At 35.8% G+C, this 20,015-nt stretch overlaps 1 protein-coding gene across 1 annotated transcript in view; it reads left to right on the plus strand.

Moving 5' to 3' along the window:
* The window catches only part of ptprdb (protein tyrosine phosphatase receptor type Db), an 83,041-nt gene extending 63,392 nt beyond the window's left edge, over positions 1–19,649 (plus strand). Inside the window, exons 20-38 of the mRNA XM_084104308.1 lie at positions 439–536; positions 1,901–2,157; positions 3,486–3,579; positions 3,758–3,967; positions 4,198–4,358; positions 4,925–5,040; positions 6,561–6,658; positions 6,864–6,987; positions 7,787–7,962; positions 9,226–9,249; positions 9,856–9,975; positions 11,062–11,216; positions 12,194–12,479; positions 12,756–12,934; positions 13,069–13,195; positions 13,906–14,031; positions 16,686–16,840; positions 17,130–17,265; positions 19,124–19,649. Of these exons, the coding sequence (XP_083960434.1) occupies positions 439–536; positions 1,901–2,157; positions 3,486–3,579; positions 3,758–3,967; positions 4,198–4,358; positions 4,925–5,040; positions 6,561–6,658; positions 6,864–6,987; positions 7,787–7,962; positions 9,226–9,249; positions 9,856–9,975; positions 11,062–11,216; positions 12,194–12,479; positions 12,756–12,934; positions 13,069–13,195; positions 13,906–14,031; positions 16,686–16,840; positions 17,130–17,265; positions 19,124–19,192 (2,711 nt within the window). The 3' untranslated portion in view covers positions 19,193–19,649. The remainder of the gene's footprint in view (positions 1–438; positions 537–1,900; positions 2,158–3,485; positions 3,580–3,757; positions 3,968–4,197; positions 4,359–4,924; positions 5,041–6,560; positions 6,659–6,863; positions 6,988–7,786; positions 7,963–9,225; positions 9,250–9,855; positions 9,976–11,061; positions 11,217–12,193; positions 12,480–12,755; positions 12,935–13,068; positions 13,196–13,905; positions 14,032–16,685; positions 16,841–17,129; positions 17,266–19,123) is intronic.
* The last annotated feature ends 366 nt before the right edge of the window (positions 19,650–20,015 follow it).

Consider the following 20,015-nt stretch of genomic DNA (forward strand, 5'->3'; position numbering starts at 1 on the left):
TTTACTCTGGAAGGATATTTTCTGTTTATGTCTGGTCATTTTTGTCTGTCTGTCTTTGTTGGTCTGAGTCTCTTGTTTGGTGACGTTCACTAAGCGCAGATAAAAGGTGAGAATCTTTCTGAAAATGGGTCTAGGTAAACGTGGAGTGCTCCATAATCTCATAAAACAACTATGGTAAAGGTGAGCCCTTGGAAAAGAGTGGCAAATTCTTATCAGCACTACTGTATGAGAAAAGACTGACCAGCTCTTTTTTTCTCCTTTCGGCTCTGTGCACCCTTTGTAGATAACAACCTGATGTGGTAACCTAATGTTTTTAGTAGAAAAGGTTGAAAAGATTCTTTGATGTTCTGCTCATGCTGGAGGCCAGAGGTTCTGCTCAGGTGAGCTGAAGTATTGAAGTTTGTTGTGTTCTTCTTTTGTTTTATTTCTCTTTAATAGTGTTTGCCGTGAACTTCAGAGTGAAAGCGGCTATGAAGAGTTCTGTGCTGCTGACCTGGGAGCCACGAACCGCCAGTAATAAAGCACAATCTCTCATTGTAAGTACTGCAAAAAACTGCGTATGTGTCTGCACGAGTCAGGTTTGGCCCATTTTGGGGTCTACATGAAGAAAACAGCTTAATAAAACATGTGTGAAAGAGTTAAGGCAGTGGTTCTCAACCTTTTTCTAAAGCCTTTCATTATCCAAGACAATATTCAGAAGCCTCTCATATAGACAAAGATATTTCAGCTTGTTTTCAGACTTCTGCATTGACTGACTAAGGCAGAACAGCCAAAACGTTTGTCTTTGTATCTCCTGTTTTAAGTCAATAAATTCATTTTAGAGTGCAGACCTTTTGTATTGTTAAATGTCTGTATTAACACAAACTAGTATTGGCAATATATTAACATAATAAAATACAATAATTATAAATAATCCACATTAAAATAATTAAATTTGGTAATTCTAGAAGTTTCAAGAACTGAATGTTTTTTCAGGGTTCACATTCTTTATAAGCAATACATTGACATTACTTTCATTTGTTTTATATTTTTTTAAATATATGTTTTACTCAAAATAGCAATTTCTCAGTAGTTTCTACATGCTAAAATATTTAGAGTTTGTCTTAACTAAAAAAAAATTACATTCAGTATAGACATTATGGTAACACTTTAGTTTAGGGTCCAATGCTCACTGTTAACTAGTTGCTTATTAGCATGCATATTACTAGTAGCATATTACATATTTATTAGTACTTATAAAGCACATATTAATGCCCTATTCTGCATGACCATATTCTGCATCCCTTAATCCTACCCAATACCTTACCTTAACAACTATCTTATTAACTATTATTTAAGTGTTAGCAATTAGGAGTTTATTGAGGCAAAATTTGTAGTTAATAGTGAGAATTGGACCCTAATCTTAAGTGTGACCAAGTTTTTATGACCGTAAGATTTTAATAAATTATTTTCCAGGTCTAGAAATCACACTTAAAAATGTCCTCATACTGTATATCCCATTTTTCATTAAAATAAGAAACAGGATGTCAGTTTGCTTTTTAAAGCTGTTTTTTTTTATTTATTTTTTTTATTTTAAATCATTTAAATTCATCTTGTGGTCCCCATAATGGCTGGGTTATGTGATAGACAATATTATTAGCTCAGTATAAAAACAAACGTTGGGCGTGTGTGTTGTTCCTCCATTGCTACCCTTCATGCAACATATTGAGGTGGAATTGTGTACGACAGTGTTGGTATAAACGTGCGAGCGTGTGCATGTCAGCAAGTGTCTGAGGTGTCAATCTTAATCTCACTCTCCCTTCCTCGAAAGTGTGTGTGTCACAACATGCTCATAGTCTTTGCTGGTTTATTGTGCTTTTTAGTGTATTAAATGCTTTTCCAATCTCTCTTTTTCCCTCAGATCTCATATGGTGATGGTGAAAGTGTGGAGGTGGATGGGCGGCTCGGGCAGAAGTTAGTGACTAAGCTGAAGCCCCAGTCTCTATACACCTTCTTGTTAACCAGTAAAGCTGATGGCACTGGAGGCCTGCAGCACCGCGCCGACGCCATGACCGCTCCAAACCTGCTGACCAAGAAACCCCAGCTCCTGGACAAGACTAGCTCTCAGAGCATCGCTACCCTACAGCTGCCCGCTGTCCAGGGACAGGCTAATGTCAGGTCAGCATTCTAATTTTCAAAATGATTTCTGACATTTTTTTTTAACTCTTTATTTCCAGCTTTAAATAAGAATAGGCTCTATGCACGATCGCTTCTGCGTTTTGTCTCAGCCCGCCCAGTTACATCCGGTGCTGCGTTGGAAGCCGTTTTTGCATTCGGTGGAGATAATGGCAAATTACACTCATTGTTTACAAGAACTTCCAGCGGTTAATGTGAATGATGTTAACAATATTGTGAGGCAGTTAGCTGTCACACCTAAGAGTAAGAAAGAGAAAGGCTTTAAATTATATATTTCGAGCTACATCGACAACTTTGAGGGTGAGTATTCTCTCATATCATGCGAAATCCGACTAGCGAATCAGTTTCTAAAATCGTTGTCTCCGTTTCTGAGAAAATTAATTTTATGAAAGTTTTGCTGCTAGTACACTTTGCTATAGAATGCGCTATGCGGAAGAAAAGACGCTGGCTGAGATTATACCAGAAATACGTCAGCAACATTCGTGCATAGAGCGTATTTGAAGTCCAGATTTTCAGTGTGGTCTCGGATTTTTAAACTCAACTGAATAATGTATATTATTGTAAGTTATATAAAATATACACTACTGTTTAAAAGTTTGGGGTCAGTAAGATTTTCTCTCTTATGCTCATCAAGGCTGCATTTGATCAAAAATACAGTAAAAACTGTAATACTGTGAAATATTAATAGAATTTAAAATAACAGTTTTAATATATTATACATTATCATATATATTAGATTTTGATATATTTCAAAATATATTTTTATTCCTTTGATGGCAAAGCAGAACTTTCAGCAGCCCTTACTCCAGTCTTCAGTGTCACGTTATTCTTCAGAAATCATTCTAATGTGGGCTACTGATATGGTTTGCAAAATATTTTATTTTATTTTATTTATACATTTATAAAAAATAAAAAAAAAGAATATATATATATTTTTTAATTAAAATTAGCATAAACTGAATTCAGTACAATAGAAACTGATATATATATATATAAAAATAATATATATATTATATATATATATATATATATTATTTTTATATATATATATATATATATATATATTATTTTTATATATATATATATATATATATATATCAGTTTCTATTGTACTGAATTCAGTTTATGCTAATTTTAATTAAAAAAAATATATATATTCATTATTTATTACAGTTATCAGAATATTTTTTCATATTTTCACAATGCAAAAATATTTAACTGCCTTCATTTGATTTTTGTGCGTGCAAATAAACAGACTTTTCTTCATGAGATTCACCCATAATAATATAATATCATGTTTTTAATTGAAGGGGTTTCTACATTGTGGTTGTCCCTCTGAAGAGGCAGAGAGGAGGAAACTTCCAGAATTTATGGAGTGATCCAGATGAGATGAACATTGATGAGGTACTACATTTTTGTAATGAAATGCTGATGTCGCAATTGAAATATTTTTTTACAGTTTTGATCAAGTCGTTCACTGTCTTTGCAGAACACGTGTTGGTTCAGCATAAGGCAGTTGCAGCGTCTGTTGTGATTAACGTGGCTCATGTCATGTGCTTGTCCTGTTTTCTGGTTTCTCCAGCTACTGAGGGAGATTAATGGCACCGGTCGCTCTGTGCGTCTACGGAGGCAGGCGGAGGCAAAGGCATACATCAGTTCTCATTTCCAAAATCTTCCAGCCGAGTTTAAACTAGGAGACGGCAGTGTGTATGGAGCATTCATGAACCGACCGCTTGTGAACGGACAGGAGTACGTGTGCTTTGTGCTGGCTATTCTTGAACTGGGCCAGAACGTAAGTCCTTCTTTTCTCTCTCATTTTTAAGGTCCACAATTCAATATTTAAGCAATAATTTATTAAAAACAATGTTATGTTTTGAGTACAGTGCCTGCAACCCTTCAGCTGTCTCTGTATTCACAATACCTTTTCTTTTTTTATTCTTTTTTTTTCTTTTTTTTATATTAAAATGTTGTATATATTTTTATCCTAATATGCTAAGTGTCTGTTTGATCCTTGATTGACAGACTGTGTACTCCACAAGTCCATTCTCTGATGCCGTGCTGTTCTCCGATGTTGAGCCGCAGCCGATCGTAGACGAGGAGGAGGGGCTTCTGTGGGTGGTTGGGCCAGTGCTGGCTGTCATCTTCATCATCAGCATTGTCATCCTCATCCTCCTCTTTAAAAGGTAAGATTAAAGGAGAATTGAGAAGGAAAGTGATTTAGAATTTGAAAAGGTGAATGTAGGCTGAATGACATCAATGGGAGTTCCCAGAGTGGAAATATAAGAGAATTTTCAAATTTAAAATGGAAAAATCATAGTGAACATGCATTGTTCTAATTATGCTCTGCTCTAAAATGTTCTAAAATCAAACAGATAGATAACCTGCTAGATATTGCTTTTGTGTAGAGTAAAACTTGAAACCAGCAATTCAGTCAATCCTTGTCAATGAATCTCTTGAACGATTCACAAATTGGCATGAATGATTCATTCATTTGAATGATTTTAAAAAAAAGCATGATAAGCAAAGGATTAAAAAATGCTAGATGTTTTATATTTTACTTACGCAGAAGCTGATTTTATTTATCCCTATTTCTTTTGTCTTCCCTCGCTTTATCTGTGCACAAACCAGCAAACCAGACAGGTCTGTGTATTATGTTTCTCTGTAAATCTAATTATGCTCGAAATGCAATATAAACTATTTCCTACTAAGTGAGTGTTGCTTTAATGCTCCTACGCGTGTGATGTTACAGGAAGCGGGCAGAGCTGGAGGGCAGGAAGTGCAGCTTTCCCAGCAGCAGTAAAGCCATGAGTTCCCAGCATCCATCTGATCCAGTGGAGCTGCGTAGAATCAACTTCCCAACGGCTGGTAATATACTGATGAAAAGATATGTCACTAACACACACACACAGGTACAGAGTGCTGAAGAATCATTTTTCCAGTCCCTATTTAATGCTCACACACTGTCGGTATCAACACAGTGTTGTCTCTTTTCTAGGTTTGCGTGCATCTATCATCGGTTATCGACGGTTATCAAGTTAGTTATGTGTTTTGTAGTCTATATTGACTGATTAACCCCCATATGCTCGCACATATGCAGTAACTGGTTTGGCTTTTTTCATCCTCTTAACTCATTCGAGTCATAATAGGGGTGTATGTGAACACCTGCTGCAGCGTGTGAAGCTTTTCTCTCTGCTCTGACTGACGTCACAACACCTTACACACACCAGCAAACACACTTTCCATATAGCTGAACTTTCCTTTTTTTATTTTTATATTTTAGCTAATGATATTTTCTATCCCCTAACCCTTCCTCTAAACCCTCACATAAACCTTTCTACATTTTTAGATTTACATGTTTATTGTTTGTTGTGGACATTTAGTCGCCTCAATGATAGTGGAAATTGATCTAAAATACACACACACATAACTAGTTATCTACAGGAGGATATGCCAGAGACATTTTCAAATAAAGCTATCTATAATAAAGATTACAGTAAATCATAAGTTTGGTGTTGAATCAATGTTGAACTATGACTTTGTTCTTTGTTAAACAGACAACTATTGCAGACATTAAATTAACTTTTCTTAATTATATTCCAAATGCAGCAATATTGATTTTTTTTTTTTGCTTTAAGTTTAATTTGATCTGATTCAGCAATTTCAATGCTAATTCCATCTTGCTTAATACTTCTGACTGTATTGTAATCTATACCCTCCACCACACATTATTCAGTAATGTTCAGACTTTATTTTTTAGAGATTTTATAGTGGGATGTGAATATGAGGCCCTGCCCACCACAGCCACCAAAAAAAAGTTGTATATCATGAAATAATATTAATCAAGTTTTCTGTGAGGCTGTTTACTTCACTAAATAAAACATTTGTGTATATTCTTTCCCACTGAGTAGGTAAAAAGTAAATAATCTAAACAATTCTATTTAAATAGTATTCAAATTAATTAATTTATAGATGTCTAATCGTATTACTTTACACGATTTGTCATTAAAAAACAACATCTTTTATGTGGATTTACCTGTTTTATAGCTGTTCATTGCATATTAAATGTATTAAAACAGGAACTATTTACAAATGTCCCCCTAAAAGTACAATTAGCCCAAACTGTCCACTCCATTTAAATTGGTCTAAACCATCAGTGTTATTACATTTAGAAAATTAATAATCTCTGGGTACAAACAACTAGTCTACGACACAAATCCTTTTACATTCTTTTAGCAATTTCTATCCTCAAAGCACACACACTCATGAACCCAAGTGTTAAAATATAGATGATATCACTAACATTCTCTCACACTGCTCAGAGCACTTAGCATGTCGTGTTCTCAGAGTGTGAACTGATCTTTGTGTTCGTGTGATGTGATTGACAGGCATGACCAGTCACCCTCCAGTATCTGTCTCAGAACTGCCAGCTCACATAGAGAGGATGAAAGCCAATGACAACCTGAGGTTCTCTCAAGAGTATGAGGTCAGATCTCACACGCGCATACATTCACACCCAGCGGATGTACATTAAAAACATATTGGTCAATGAATGATGTATACATTAGCATTTTTTGTGTGTGTGAGCACTAACTTCATTGCATAGGCCATGTGATGTTTGTAACGTGTGAAGTACAGTATGAGGCATGTCCAGCGTGATGTGTAATTCATGGCGTGCTTCTCTCTTGTAGTCTATTGATCCAGGGCAACAGTTCTCATGGGAACAGTCTAACCTTGAGATTAACAAGTCAAAGAACAGATATGCCAACGTCATCGCCTACGACCACACCAGAGTATCACTCTCCAACAATGATGGTGAGAGCATGTGTGCTCAATATTGCTGTTTCTGTGTGTATTCATTAGAAATAACACGTTTTAATCGTACAGGAGTATTAACATGGGAAATCAACTTAAAGCTATTTCCTGTTCACATGGCATCTAGCAGCACTGCTGTTTGTTATCTCTAAATGGTCGCAGTGTTGGTACAGTAAAAGCCATTTTCAGTAAACTAAATGAAGCTGGAAGTCAAATAAAATATAAATATTAGAGAAGATAATTTAATTAGAAATTGCCGATTTTGCCAACTTTAGCAACTTACAGAAATAAATATATTCAAGAACTAAAATTGAAATAAAAAGAATTGAAAACTAAATAGAAATATATAAAAAAAAAACTAATTAAAAGTAAAAAAAAAAAGCACATAACAAACTAAATAAACCTTAAACTAAAAATAATATAACTGGAAATATAAAAATTAAAGCTAATTTAAAATATTAATAAATATTAACAAATACAATTAATGATTGTACATAAATAATAGTAAAATAACGCTGGTGCATATGACTTTGTCCATGATCTAAATTGTCTCTGATACATTGATAGATTTTTTTTTAAATCCTGTTGTCATTTTCCAGTTAATATCCCATATACTGTGGACTTCTGAGCTTGATTTGTGCTGCTAATTAATTTTTAAATATTAGATCTGACACACCAGTTATGGAATTGAATTATATCTCTCATTTATACCCATTAAATGAAAGGCATTTTAGATTTTTTTTTTCTCTTGTTAGGTTGAATGTGATTTTGCTTTTTCCCATTCCATCTTGTTATGCAGGTGTTCCTGGCGGTGACTACATCAATGCCAACTTCATAGACGGGTACCGCCGACAGGGCGCTTACATCGCCACCCAGGGCCCCATGCCAGACACGTTTAGTGATTTCTGGAGAATGGTGTGGGAACAACACACAGCAAATATCATCATGATCACCAAACTTGAGGAGAAATCCAGGGTGAGAGCGCTAAATTATACATACCACCATGTGTGGAGTCACACAAGCTCTGTTCCAAAACCTAGTATAAATCCTTGCTGTCTACTACCTATATAGGTAGAATCTTAAAAAAAAAAAAAAAAAAGCATACTTACCTCATGATTGAATAATTTGAAAGTCATTAGCTGCAGCTCCTCAAAGCACGCTCCTCTTGTTAGCATGTTGCTAAGCTAACAACAACATAGTCTAATAAGCACAAAAATACTCTGCACACACATTTATCAATCATTTTCTATATTTAATAAAATAAAGATGATTTATTTCTAATCACTTCTCAACTTCACTGACCTTGTTGCAGTGGATTCTGTGAAGGATATCTGCAACGCTGTATTAAGCTCTATACACAATGATTACACTGCAGTAGTGCATCTTATATCTTACAGAACAATGTACACTATCATTCAAATGTTTGGGGTCAGTATGATTTTACCCAGCTGTTATTATTACAATTACAAATAACTATTTTCTAATTTAATATATTTTGAAATGCAATTTATTCCTGTGATGGCAAAGCCGGATTTTCAGCATCATTAAATCATTCTAATATGCTGATTTGGTGCTCATGAAACATTTCTTGTTATTATTATTAATGTTTATTATTTATTATTAATTATTAACAGTTGTGCTGCTTAATATTTTTACATTTATTTGAAATATAAAACATTATAAATGTCTTTACTGTCACTTTTGATCAATTTAATGCATTCCTCCTGAGTAAAATATTAATTTCTTTTTAAAATAAATCTTTCCAACCCAAAACTACCAGTAGTGTATTTGCAAATACTAACCGCAGAACGTAAAGTTTTAACAGCAAGAAAGCTAAATGCTTGTCAAAATCACATTTTTATCAGGAATGTAACTGATTTTCAGAAGCTATGGCCATTTATGCAGCCCACCAAAACATTAAACTAACTAAAAACTGTTTGACTAAAATCTGAAACAGTCTTTGCATCAGGATGGCTAAAAGGCTGTCAAGGTAGGCAGCTGACTAGATTTTGGAACAGAACTAATGAGACACTTAATCAAACTCATAAACACACACAAACACACACACACACACACACACATACATACATACATGCATACATACATTCATACATACTAACCTTACTAACCTTGTTTTAATCAAACACAGCATTGATATTTTGCGTATTTCTCAGTGAGTCTGTTGTGTGGTGTTACGGAGCAGAGTAAGTCTTATGATGTTTGTCTGTTACTCTCCAGATGCCTTCGTATTTCTTCTCAAAGGCAAGACGTCTCACTTGGCTAATTAGACCACTCTCACTTTTCACTTGAATGGTTGATATTTCGTGTCTCACCTCTTACTCCTTTTTATCTCTGCCTCATCCTTTATTTACACCTACTCTCTCTTCTTCTGATCTGTCTCTCCTCGCTTCCTCTTTCCCACTGACTTCAGAGACACATTTTGCAACAAGTCACAAAGTGTAACTTGATATTTTTGGCTGATTATCACACTATCACTGCATGCCAAAATGTACTCGCAAAGGGTGTGTCTCAGTCCATTCCCTAGTTACCTTTTATGGGAATTAGTAAAAATGAGATGAGTTAAAAAAGGCATTCTGTTCATTTCTAGGGAGTGAACTGTTCAATGCACTGGAATGATTTTAATAATGAGGCAACCCACTCCCTGGGTAGTATACCTGCTATTGAACTAGTGAGCAGACTGACACATAGCCATAGTGAGTACTGTTTGATGGAAAGCAGCCAAGCTGAAGAGCAGCTGACTGTCAGTTTATCTCAGCTGGTTCTTCAGCTCTCCTCTAATGTTTCCTTTATCACTGAGACATATGCAGCTGTGAGAGGTTAACTAAGTGTCTGCTGAACTGTGTGCAGAATAAGTGTGATCAGTACTGGCCCAGCAGAGGCACAGAGACATACGGACTCATGCAAGTCTCTTTACTGGACACGGTGGAGCTTGCGACCTACTGCGTCAGGACTTTTGCCCTGTTTAAGGTAACGAAACAGCAGTGACCAGCACATAAACACAGTATACCAACACTTCATTGCTCTCAAAAATGTAACCTTATGGCAGGGTCAACCTGTAGGTTAGTGGAACCCTAGACGAGTTATGAGTTATTCCACTGGTGGAAACATTGTCATAACATAAAAGCACATCACTTTTTTGTTTTTATCTTGGAATTTTTGAAAGAAGGTGTATATTTTAGGTACTGTAACTTTTTGTATACATTTTTAATCAACTTTCAATGAAATTTAATGGAGTTTTAAACTATTTGTCACACTGCATAACTATGTAGTGACATTACTATGCATTTAAATGCAACAAAAATGATCGTAAAAAACGAAACTATGAAAATGCTCTAAACTATGTTCAAAAGTGAATACATTAGTCAAACCATTCAGGTACAGCCACTGTCAGTGAGGAAAAAAATACATATGATATAATAATTAAATAATTTAAACAAAACCTATATATTATATAGAAACACAACACCTCAAAAATATATAGAAAATTTACATTTTGCAGATGAAATGCTCTCTGACATCATCATCTCTTCGGCAATGTCTGATTTTCTTCTCCATATTGTTCTTGATAAAGTCGTACAAAAGTACTTTAAACATTAAGCAGCGAGTTCACCAAACACTAGCTTATTTTTCTGCTAAGCTCAGGAATTTTTGAGCAAGCTATGGAGTCTGGGGATAAAACATGTGATAAAACAGTATTCAAATTCACTGCAATGCATGAATAAATTATGCAGATTACTGTGTTACTGTTTTGCTATTTTGAGCTTTTATTTATGCTATTGTATTTGTCAACTGTTTCAATTATTTGTCATGTGTTGATTATTCAGAAGTCATCCTGTAAAAAAATTTTTTTAGTTTGTCGCTGTTAAGATCATACACGCTAGATGGGAAGTGTGTTGAATAAAATAAGATTGAACTAATTTTGTTGCGGCATGCTGCTGATTGGATGAGATTATGTTGGATGTTATGATATGTGCATTTATAAATGGACTTAATGCATTATTCTATTCTAGAAGTATATGGTGCTGTACTGAATTGTGTTGTTTCTATGTGCAGAGTGGGAGTGGTGAGAAAAGGGAGGTTCGTCAGTTCCAGTTTACAGCATGGCCAGATCAGGGGGTTCCTGAACATCCCACTCCATTCCTGGCCTTCCTCAGACGGGTAAAAGCCTGCAACCCCCCAGACGCCGGCCCCATCGCGGTCCACTGCAGGTAACTAGTACAGAATTAAGCTAACATATTTATATCCAGTCAGACATGCAGGGTACGATTCTGAGAAACTATTGGTAAGTTTGTTTTGTTTTGTTTTTTCCCTTTACCAATGAAATGGGCTCTTATATTGGAGGGAGTATCAAATCATTTGCCTAAATTTTATTGACTATTCCGAAAATGCTGCAGCTCAGTGTTTTGTCTCTGTCGATGCACTTTTTGTAGAGTATGAGGTTTTTTATTTATTTTGCTTGGACACAACAAAGCAACATTACTATATACATCGCTATGGTTTTTACAAATGAACTGACACAGGAAAAATGTAATTACATAAAATTACATGTTAGAATACCGCTAGCTCAAACCCTCTTTTGACGTTGAAAACTACTGTTAGGATTTACTAAAGGCACGCAGTGAAAAACGAGTGCTGCAAAGGCGTGTACAGGGTTATTTTTGCGGCTGACCTTATTGCATATGCATTTTTAGGAGCTTCTCTTTCGGACGCAAAATTTATTGGAGGAGAATATTTACATGAATCACTCAAGATGATTTACTAAGGTTTGCGCTAGTCAACTTACTGGTATTTGCGCCATTATTTACCGCCCCCAAAACAGTATGTCTTAAACCAGACTCTAATTTGCATTGCTCTTGGTAGATTGCGTTGGTTATTATAGAAATGTAAATAAACATAAATAAAATAATTCTTTTTATTGCATCTTTTTTATTAACATTTTAACCACTGACAACATGAACAAAACTGACTGAACAAAGCAGGCACTTACAACAATAGAGGGGAAAAATACATGGGAAAAGAAGAAAGCAAGGAGAAATGTGAATGTTTTTATGATATCAAACTATTAAGCGAGAGAAAATCACAAATACTTTTTCATACAACCTTTAAATCAGAGTGCGCAACTGTGAGTGCGCAACTGTGAGTGCTTGTGACAGAAGCATTTTCTCTCTCTCTCTGTCTTTCTCAGTGCTGGTGTGGGCCGAACGGGCTGCTTCATTGTGATTGATGCCATGTTGGAACGTGTGAAGCAGGAGAAGGCGATAGATGTTTATGGTCATGTGACTCTGATGCGATCTCAGCGAAACTACATGGTGCAGACAGAGGAGCAGTACATCTTTATTTATGATGCGCTGCTGGAGGCCGTTTCCTGCGGCAACACAGAGGTTCCGGCGCGAAACCTTTACGCCTACATCCAGAGACTGTCACAGACGGAGCCGCCAGAGCACATCAGCGGAATGGAGCAGGAGTTTAAAGTGAGTTCATCACACCAATGTAATTTGTGAATTTAAAGGGAACAGTGACATAATTGTGAATTAAATGAAACAATAAAAAAACAACTGAAAACATTAAAAACAAAAACAACAAATTTTTTTTAAAAAGTAACAATCCACAAAAGTTTAAGTTTTTAGATCCATTTATCTTCTAAGCAATATAAAATACTATATTATTTCTTGTTGCTGGCAGTTGTACATAGCTTTTTATTGTTCATAAAGTTGAAAAAAAATTTTTTTTCTGTATCTCCTTTTCAGCGGTTAGCTAATGCCAAAGCGCATAACTCCAGATTCGTCAGTGCCAGCCTTCCATGCAATAAGTTCAAAAACCGACTGGTCAATATCATGCCATATGAAAGCACACGTGTGTGTCTGCAGCCAATCAGAGGAGTGGAGGGCTCAGACTATGTCAATGGCAGTTTTATAGATGGCTACAGGTACATTGTGATCTCTTTATATTTACTAGAAAAAGTAAAACAACACAACTACAAAATAAACCACTGACACATCAACATTTGCTGGTGAAATTCTCCATTTTTGAAGCTTTCATTTCTTTCTCATCACTCTCTAGGCAACAGAGGGCGTATATTGGGACTCAGGGGCCGCTGGCAGAGACTGTTGAAGATTACTGGCGGATGCTTTGGGAACATAATTCTACTATAGTAGTTATGCTTACTAAACTCAGAGAAATGGGAAGGGTTAGTTGACACATACACACACGCGTCAATAGTGTTTAGATGCTGTCGTTCACATCAAGAACGATAACTATAATGATAACTATATTAGTGGCCACACCAGCGGGCGATGTCGTTGTTTATTCTGTTTTGTCATCTGCCCCTTTAAATGTTCGAGCTCTTTAAAGCAGGATGGATTCTGATTGGCTGTCAATGTTTTTATCATTCATCAGCTGGAAAAAAAAGTGATTCCTGCTATATTGTTTCTCTGTGCAGTTATTGTTATATTTGTGGTGTGGACGATTTTTAGAACTATATCTTTATCATTATAGTTATCATCCTTGGTGTAGAGGTGGTATTAGCATCTCTGTTGATGCTAATCAGTGTTATTTTAGTATTGTTTATTCATATATATTGAATTTAGTTTTATAGGTTTTAGTTTTGATTTTGTGCTTTTGTCATTTTTATTAGGTTTTGTTCTTTTTAAATATTACTTTTTAGGTTTAATTAATTTTTCAGTTTTCAGATTTCAGTATTACTTTTTATTTAGATCCAGTTAGTAATTTTTGTGAACTAATTCCAGTTAGGCAACATTTCTAATTTTCATTTGATTTGCATTTTTCATCTAATATTTATATTTTGTTTTTGAATTTCAATTGACAAACATGTTTTTAATAGATTTAGTTTTAGGTAACGGTAATAGAAGCTGATGTGTGAACTACTTTCTTATGCAGGAGAAATGCCATCAGTATTGGCCATCTGACAGGTCAGCACGGTATCAGTACTTTGTGGTGGATCCCATGGCGGAGTACAACATGCCTCAGTATATACTCCGAGAGTTTAAAGTCACAGACGCAAGGGTAGGTCAAACACTCTTTAAAATATCATGGAAACTTATAGAGTGAATATACATTTGCCTATCTACTGTGATGTAAACCTGGCCATTAAAATATTCTCAACTCTTTCTCCACCAGCGTTTACTAAAAAAGTTGCCAGTCAGTGGCAGCATTTTTGATCATATTCACACAATTTCATGGCCCCCAGAATATTTTGTTGTTTGAATATGTAAAAAGTTAATATAACAAAAGAAAGAACTAAGCCTCTGCTTTTTTTTTTTAAGCCCATTTTATTCTAGCTTCATTTATGCTTTTTTTTATCAAGACAACAAACAACAAAACAAAAAGCTGAGAAAATCTTGTTTTTGTCAAAGACTTCGACCAGATCAGATTCAGAACGATGATCTAAACATAGATAGAGTAGACAACACCATCAACACCCCCAAAGATTCACAGTCCTATACCTCTTTGTGGGATTGACATTTTTCCCTGTAACTTTTGGCAGTTTTGATTTTATATGCTGTTGAATATTTGATGATCATATTAGCTTACTTGTGCATAAGCAACTTCTGTCCGATTCTTCTGGGCTGTGTCTGAAATCACCCCCTATACCCTCATTCACTATCCCCTACAGTAGTCCTCTAATATAGTCCACTTGAGGGAGTGAATGAAAACGAGTGAGTGAATTCGGACACCGAGTGTGCCGGAAGGGCTGCAGCTTTTGCATAGTTTGCGTTTGCTGTTTAATAATTATTTGAAACTTAGCAAACTGGCAGCTCCAGTAGTAAGATGAAAATATATGTATGAACCTATGTATAAACCTTAATTAAACAATTTAATAATTAATTAAAAAGGAATTTATACCTGTATGATATTATGCTGTCACCACATTGGACCAGCGGTTTGGAAAATGGATGGATGGATGATTCGGCTGCGGGCGCCACCTTCTGGTCAAACGCGGGCGGCACTCACAATGCATTATGGGTATTCTCTAGCGTTGAGTGTACATTGGTTGTACACTCGTTATTGTGGTGCATTTTGGGATTGAATGAATGTACTCGTTAAGGTCCTCTATGGTTTCGGACCCCACTACAAAAGGCTGTATTTAAAGGTCCCGTTCTTCGTGATCCCATGTTTCAAACTTTAGTTAGTGTGTAATGTTGCTGTTAGAGCATAAATAATATCTGTAAAATTATAAAGCTCAAAGTTCAATGCCAAGCGAGATATTTTATTTAACAGAAGTCGCCTACATCGAACGGCCCGTTTGGACTACATCCCTCGACTTCCTTCTTTAATGACGTCAGTAGAACCGTTTTTTTACTAACCTCCGCCCACAGGAATGCTCCCTCAACTCTACCGAAATTCGTTTATGTACTTAAGCACTTATTATAACTTACTGTGTTTACTCAGCTCTTACGGTGATTTTCTGAAGTAAAACTGACGCTTCATCTTTTGTGTGATGTACAATAAACTTTATTAAACTCATCAGTATATGTTTGATCATCATTCAGACAGCAGACTTGTAGGCTATTAATAAATAATGGATACATACAAGCAGATGACAAATACGTTATAATAACCGTAATCAAACTACTAAACTATACCTGTTTCATCTCTATACAGCACTCTGACTCTGTAGGCATTATTGTCCGACTCGAAATGAACACCGTTACTGAGAGTTTCTGATATTTATCATCATTCTGTGAGATGAAATTGTCCTGAGAGACTGAGCGCGAGCTCATGAAGCTCCGCCCCCTGTGCCGTGCAGCAGCAGCTTATTTGCATTTAAAGGGCACACACTAAAACAGCGAGTTTTTCTGTGCCCCAAAAAATGATAATTTAAACATGCTGTAAAAAATGATCTGTTGGGTATTTTGAGCTGAAACTTCACATACACACTCTGGGGACATCAGAGACTTATTTTACATCTTGTGAAAAGGGGCATAATACGGGACCTTTAAGGGTATATGGGGAGATTTCAGACACAGCCCTGGTTTACACAGATCTTCTTAACTTGTTTTTGAATCCTGAGATGTACTATTTCGGAAAATCTTGTAACAGTGCCTCCTACCATATAACAGTGAAAACACAGATTACTGGAAAAATTTAGGGTGGGGAAGCGTTATATCATAAATAATGGAAAATCTATTCAGTGGTGGAGAAAGAGTTAACTGTCTTTTATTGCTTTTGTATGAAAGTTTGTGCAGTCTGATGCTTTGAGTTATATATATATATATATATATATATATATATATATATATATATATATATTTATTTATTTATATATATATATTTATTTATTTATTTATTTATTTATTTATATATATATATATATATATATACACACATGGTGTGAGTTGGTTCTTTTGAATGATTCAGTCAGATTGATTGGTCTGCATAAATCATTAGCATTGGGATTTCCAACTTTTACAGACCAGAAGCTTCCAGCATAAAAAAGCTAGTTTTTTTCGATTACACTTTATGAAACTTTAATTTGGAACATTAACTAACATTACTACAATATATAGGCTAATGCTTAAAAGTCAGCTGGCAAATTATTTATTAGTTAGAAATGTCATGAAAATGTAATACGATTCCATGTTTTATATAACTTCTCCACACAGAACCCAGGTTGAAATGCTGCTGCTGTCTGTCTCTCACTGGTGTGTCTCTTCTAGGACGGTCAATCCAGAACGGTCCGGCAGTTTCAGTTCACGGATTGGCCAGAGCAGGGTGTGCCAAAATCTGGCGAAGGCTTCATTGATTTCATCGGTCAAGTGCACAAAACAAAAGAGCAGTTCGGTCAGGATGGGCCGATCTCAGTACATTGCAGGTGAGGAAAATAAGTGTATTTCTATTATGTGTTCAGTGTAGTAGTCTGTGTTCAGGGGTTATTTCGGCTTTTTTATCTTTTTGCAAGGTTACTACCTACTGAATTAAAAAAAAAGGAAATTAGTAGATTTTAGTCAAATTACTTCATTATGTGCTTACAGTTCAGGTCAACATTGTACAAAAATATTAACCGCAAAATGTCATGATTCAAAATGCCAATCAGAGTCAAGTCTTACAGAGAGCTGTGAAATAAAATGAATTCTCACATTTTCTGGGATGTGTGTGTGCAGTGCTGGCGTTGGCAGGACAGGTGTATTTATCACTCTGAGTATAGTATTGGAGAGGATGCGTTATGAGGGAGTGGTCGACATCTTCCAGACTGTCAAAATGTTGCGTACTCAAAGACCAGCCATGGTGCAGACAGAGGTAAGCTTTTCACGCAGTGCTGATGTCTTTCTACCCATAATTCCATGGAACTACTCGTAGATCCATCATTTCTTTAGACTAGTAAGAGTTAATCACTTTTAAAACCGCTGTTGGTGTTAAAGTACTTTTTCCTATCGTAGCTTAACATGCAGTTGTTGGTTGATTCTCCCTAAAAGCTCTATTTGCTCTATTTTGAAACATTGGCTCAAGCTATGAAATGTCAGGTGTTTTTTTTTTTCTTCATTATTGTGACTTTATATGCCATCATTTATTTTATTTCTTACTATAGTGACTATATCTCACACATGACTTTTCTCATAATTTTGACTTAATGTATCATAAATACAACTTTCTTACAATTTACTTTATTTTTCACTATTGTGACTTTTTATCTGCTATTTCTCATAATCTCCTAATTTATTTAATAGTCGACTTTAGTTCTTACAATTGTGACTTTATTTTTCACAATTGTGCTTTATTACTTGTCATTGTGACCTCATATCTCATAATTTACTTTATTTCTTGCAATTGTTTGTGACTATTGTTATTCATGTAATTATTAGACAAAGTCACAATTGTAAGAAATAAAACCAATTATGAGATATTTTGTGTTATTGTGACTTTATAGCTCATAATTCTATTTCTTACAATTGTGACTTTGTCTAATAAAAACAACGTTTTTTATAATTATGACTTAATTTCACATTGTTTTTTCTATTTCTTACAATTGTCACTTTATCACTCGTTATTATGGCTTTATATCCCTCTACTGTGACTTTCTAGTAACTGATTTTTATATATAATAATTACAACATTATTTCTTATAATTATGACTTTATTTCTCATTGTGACTTCATATGACGTAATTGATTATTTCTTACAATTGACCCTTCGCTAAGCCCCGCCCTCCTTAGTTACTGTTGCTACGCCTGACAAGCTTTCGCGCCTGGCACGTCTATTACAGTATGTATGCACCGGTGTCAGACATTCCCAAGGAGATAATTAGTCATTTCTGACCATTCAAACGGGAAACACAAATTGAGGAACAGGTATATTCATGCACAGCAGGGTAAGTGAAATTTGAAAATAATCCAATAATTATAAATCAAACATCTTATCCATAAATCTTGTGGAATAAACACAAGACATTAGCCTGGCCACTTTGCAATGAAAACATTCTCCCTCTTATATTTTTAGCGCGCCAGGCTACTGCTCACACGTCGTGGGTCACATTAGTGTCTACTGTTAATGAACTGATTAAGTTTGCATACCAACCTTTTCCCTGGAGATCTCCGGCAAGCCCCCTGATGTTCCCTCCTTAGAACTAACACCGGGAGAGCCGCGATAGGATTGGGGTACTCAGGGGTAGGCCGTCGATTAACAAAATGCTGAAATATATTTTAAAATATGTCAGTGAGCCTCCGTCTTGCCTTTAATCACACTGCTTGATCCATACCCAGCATTTCTCCCCTTGGGTTTTAGGTTTCGAGAAGGAAAAAAATTCCACCACCCCCGTCCAAACTTTTAGGATACCGGGTGTCGGATTTGCACAATCCATACGCATACGCACATGCTTCGGCATGCTTGCCAGACCTCCTGCGCCTAGTTACGGTTGCTAAGCCAAGATTGGCCTGTGGCGGTTTTCGGGCGTGGCTTAGTGAAGGGTCAATTGTGACTTTATCACTCATAATTATGACTTCATCTCTCAAAATTGCATTTTTCCCAAAAAATATACAAGTTTATATTACTTTCAATTTTACTTTTACCCTGAGGCATACACCAATTTCAGTAGTATACAGATCAGCTCTGAGATTCGGATCAAATGATGTGTGTGTGTGTGTGTGTGTGCCCTCCACAGGAGCAGTACCAGTTCTGCTATCGTGCAGCGCTGGAATACCTGGGCAGTTTTGATCACTATGCAACCTAAAACCTTCCCCTGGACCAAGGGCCACATCATCACACACCGAGACCTGCGCCTGATCAATCTGACTGCCTCTTTGTGTTGCCCACAGCTCCAGAGTCTGTTTGATTTCTCCAGACAGCACACAATTTAACAGCCAGTCAGGGAGGGCAGCTGAGATACAGAATTGTCACAACACATTGTAGCTGCAATCATATAGCTGAAAGTTGTCAAGTCATATTTGGGGTTGAGTACAGATTTGGCATTACAGCTAACAGGCCAACAGATCCAGTGAAATCTCCTGAAGCCAACCATGTGCCGTCTGGACCAAATTAAAACAGACCAGTGAGACTCTGAAATTGTGGGAGACGACAACAATCAAACAATTTGATGGTACTTCTTATGTGTCATAATTTGTTTAACAAAAAAAAAAAAAAACAGTAAGGGGATGCAGTCCAGGGTTTAGAGTTTCCACTGTTTTTTTGTCACCAGTTGTATAGTGGATCCACCAACTCACTTGTTTAAGTGATGCATACAAAATGAAATTCAAAAGAACCCTAAGTATTGGTGCTTACGCCAGTATCCTGTTCGTTTATCTGTAGCACACACACACACATAGATATACGTACATATCTATCACAGATTTAAGACAAGGAAAAATAACAAGATGAAAATGGAGATTTGTCTCAAAAACTGTGCAATATTGAACGTGACGGCACCTTCAAGTTTTAAACCACTCAAGTATTAGAGATATTCTCACTGTAATTATATTGTCTCATTAATCCTATATGATATAAAGTATAAAACAAATGTGTTATTATGCATATTAGCAATACATATACATATATAC

This window comes from Abramis brama (assembly GCF_963993115.1).
Source record: "Abramis brama genome assembly, chromosome: 2".
Classification (NCBI taxonomy): domain Eukaryota; kingdom Metazoa; phylum Chordata; class Actinopteri; order Cypriniformes; family Leuciscidae; genus Abramis; species Abramis brama.